Source organism: Monopterus albus, unplaced genomic scaffold, assembly GCF_001952655.1.
Source record: "Monopterus albus unplaced genomic scaffold, M_albus_1.0 scaffold515.1, whole genome shotgun sequence".
NCBI lineage: Eukaryota > Metazoa > Chordata > Actinopteri > Synbranchiformes > Synbranchidae > Monopterus > Monopterus albus.
This window is the reverse complement of record NW_018128395.1, coordinates 132,459-136,137: the sequence shown is the minus strand read 5'-3', so window position 1 is coordinate 136,137 and position 3,679 is coordinate 132,459. Positions and strand designations below refer to the sequence as shown.

At 38.5% G+C, this 3,679-nt stretch overlaps 1 protein-coding gene across 2 annotated transcripts in view; it reads left to right on the top strand.

The window, feature by feature from the left end:
- The first annotated feature begins 964 nt into the window (after positions 1 to 964).
- The window catches only part of LOC109952914 (tumor necrosis factor alpha-induced protein 2-like), a 6,274-nt gene continuing 3,559 nt past the window's right edge, over positions 965 to 3,679 (top strand). For both annotated transcript variants that reach the window (XM_020588234.1, XM_020588233.1), the window contains exons 1-4: positions 965 to 1,132; positions 2,043 to 2,162; positions 2,432 to 2,587; positions 3,082 to 3,203. In XM_020588234.1, coding sequence (XP_020443890.1) covers positions 980 to 1,132; positions 2,043 to 2,162; positions 2,432 to 2,587; positions 3,082 to 3,203 — 551 coding nt within the window. In that variant the 5' untranslated portion in view covers positions 965 to 979. The remainder of the gene's footprint in view (positions 1,133 to 2,042; positions 2,163 to 2,431; positions 2,588 to 3,081; positions 3,204 to 3,679) is intronic.

Below are 3,679 nucleotides of genomic sequence, written 5' to 3'. Positions count from 1 at the left end.
TACGGATTGCTGCACAATGCACCTATTGCACTTACTTTACACACTTTACATTTAGCATTAAGTTTTGACAAAATCTTTGTAGTAAATCCACAACATTCTGTTAGCACAAAAAAGTCTAATGGCAAAGATGTTAAAACTACATTCATGAACAGGAGCCAAGATTGATTTTGTACATGAGATGCCAGTGTTCAGTAAGATTGTTTGTATTCTTCTGAGAAATGAAGTGTTTTTTTGTGTATCAGAAATGGAAAGTACATTTGAGGAGCATTTTCATGCTTTTGATGTTGTTGACCAAGTGCATAATGTTTCAGTTATATCACCTCACGAGTTGAAATACTTCAAGCCCTTTGATATCCAAATGTCTTATGGTACAGACTCATTTCACTATGTTGTGCCATATGGCTGTATTGTATAGGGCAACAGTGAGGTAATTTTGGTTCGTACTGTACCATACAAGGTCATTGTGCAGGGTTTTTTTTTTGTTTGTGCACTGCTTTGGCAAATTTAATACCTTTGCAAAAGGAAAAATAAATATTTTTGTTCATTGCAGTACTTTTTTGGAGTGATTATTGCACATGGATGATAGGTTAGTTACACTAAAAGATTCATTTTAACTCTTAATGGTGTTAATCCAAGTGCACCATTTAGCTTTCATTAGTAGTGTAATCAACACTATTTTAGCATAAATTGTCACCATGAGATGGTAACCTGATTTCTGGTGGTGTTGACAATTTACTCCATCAGTGTCTGTTATGAGTGAACTTTAAACACTTACTTAGTGTTCTTGTCATCTGTTGTGGTGTTAAAATTTTACACTGTAAGAGTTTGTTAAGTAACACTGCATAGTGTTTATAATTGTAACTCTTTCAAAAGTGTTAATTTAACACTTTTCCAGTGGTTCCCATATAAACCCCGACAGAGTGTTAATTTTAACTCTGAGTGTTAAATTTGCTATTTCAAATTTGCTGTGTGTGAGTGAATGTGGCTTGTGTGTTTTCTCTGCAGGGACTTCCTTTTTAAAAGGAGCCAGCTGTTCCCAGAGCCTGTGCAGAAAAAATGTTTGAGTATCCTGGCTCACATGAGAGAGTCTGCGCACGAGTACTTATTAAGGAATGTGCATGCTTTACTCAAGGTAAGTTCATCTACAGAATTTTTTTTTTCTGATTGTCAACAAATCTCATGAAGAGACAACAATGAAGGCAACAACTAACAAGTATTACCAGATTTATTTCCCTCCTCTGAGCCACAGAGCCCCACCCTGTTCAAAAACCACCAGAGAGCAAATGTGGATTCATCCGCCACAGAAAGTAGTCCCCAACAAATGCACCATTTCCTCTACTGTTTGATAAAAACTAGAAAGTCCAGCTGTTTTATAAAACTACTGGGCCTTATTTTTTAAAATAAAATGATAACTGAGATGTTTTTAAAACCGTATACCATCAGGGAAGTCAGAGCATACTGAGAGATGAACTAATGGCTTATTGGTCTTTTTATGGGATTTGTTGAAAATCAGAAGGCTGTTGGAAAAAGTTCAGCATTTAATTCGTTTTTTTTTTTAATTGGAAAAAGTTCAGCATTTAATTCTTTCTTTTTTTTAATTTATTTTATCACCCTTATTATTGTTAGTCTAGGATGCAATGCCCATTAGACATATGTCATTGGAAATGTCCTGGGGATTATTTCTTGAAACGAGTGGGAACCCTGTTTTTTTGCACCAAACTGTAAATTCTATTAATTTTATTCCTCTGTTCTTTCACCTTAGCTGTGTCATTTTTGTTTAATTAAGTTATTTAAAGGCCTTTTTCAAAGCCAAGCTACTCACAACAGTAGCATTTAGTGTGAATTATAGAAAGAACAAAGCAAGACATCAGTTATGGAAATGTAATTCTGGCACTATAATAAAATAAATATGCACAGGTTTAACACTCAGGATGTTCCACTGTTGTCCTAATCCAGCTTTTCAAACTAAGATATTTGCAGAAAATATTTCAAGTGTAAACAATGTTTAACTGTGCAATGCATCATGTTTTGCCCTCACACAGCCACAGTACAAGAAGCTGGGCACCAAAGAGTGGCTGTACACGACCCAGTTCAACGAGCTGCTGTGCTGCATCGAGAGACAGATTCAGAATATTGAGGGTCTGCCAGAAATTTGTCACCAGGTAAACAGAAACACATGAAACACAAGCTTTATTTCAGGTTAAAGAACAAGACGCCATTTTATGATTCAGTAATCAAAATCTACAAATCACACCACAGTACTTTGCCAATTCACTTGGAAAACGTGAGTAGAATTTTTATTTTATACTTTATATCACTGAGTTTATTATATTTCTTGGTTCTTCAATGCACAGCTAAAGAGTCCTTTAATTGTACTATTTTAATTCTATTGATTTAATTTTGATGTTACTGATTTGATGACTCATTTCAGGGTCTGGTTGGCCAGTTTCATGTGGATGTGGCAGCAGAATATGTGAAGAGGCTCCTGAAAGCACAAGTCAAGTTAAATGACAAGGAGGAGCAGGACAGGGCCTACACCGTCGTGACAAACAACACAGAGAGTCTACACAATTTAATGAGCAAAATGGTGAGAATCTGGAGCAAGATCCTCCACTGGGCACCAGATCTGAACTGGTTTAATTTGACTCAAGTTTGGTAGAAATCTGGTTAAGATGCTGGTTTACTAGGACTCATCTATTTGTGTTTTCATTTGTGGTTTTAACATCTAAACGTCACAAGGTTATAGAATCAAAATCAAAACTACTAAAACTATCCAATAATCCACATAGGGGGAAATGTGAGGACTGTAGAAGGTATTGAGTTCTTGCATACCACACTATTTTTAGCTCAGTGAAGCCTTTAACTTAGTCACACTTCCTATCTGTGAATGGGTCAGCATGGGCAGTACATACTGTACCTGCAGTCTCAGTACTGTATAATATAACTATGCTATATAAGTGGCCCGGGGAAAACCCAGTGTGAAACCCCACAGTGACCCATTAAGATAAACTCTTCCCTACAACATGTGGTGTGTAGGTTACTGCTTCAGACTGAGCTGACGTAGCTGCTCTGACATTTCAGGGATCAAAGGAGGACTGGCTGAAAGAAGTCCTGACCATGATTGCAGAAGTGCTGAAACTCCAAGATCTCCCAGCCATCCAGATTCATATGGCAGAACTGGGGAACCGTTTTCCTGACCTCAGGTAACTGTTGCATGTTTCTGCAGTGTCAAGAAAGGAATTCTGTTGCATGTTTCTGCAGTGTCAAGAAGGGAACTGAACCAAACCAGATGTGTTCAGAGGTTTTCTGGCACCAGGATGATATTATGTGTAAATGCAGGCACATTTTCAAGTATGTTTTCTGGTGGCATTTCTGTTAGCAGTCAGTGAGAGTGCTGTGGTGCAATGAAACACTGCTGCAGTTAAATCAGTATCCTAGAGACAGAAGCAGCTGGCCAAGATTTTGGCCTTTCTATGCTGAGTCTGCATTTTCTCCCTGTGCCTGTGTGGCTTCTCTCCGGGTTCCTCTCACAGTCCAAAGACATGCAGCTTAGGTTGACTGGTGACTCTAAACGGCCTGTATCAGTGAGTGTGTGTCAGTCCTGTGATAGACTGGCGACCTGTCCAGGGTGGACCCTGTCTGTCACCCAATGGTGGCCGGGGGCTGGTCCACCCCCCCC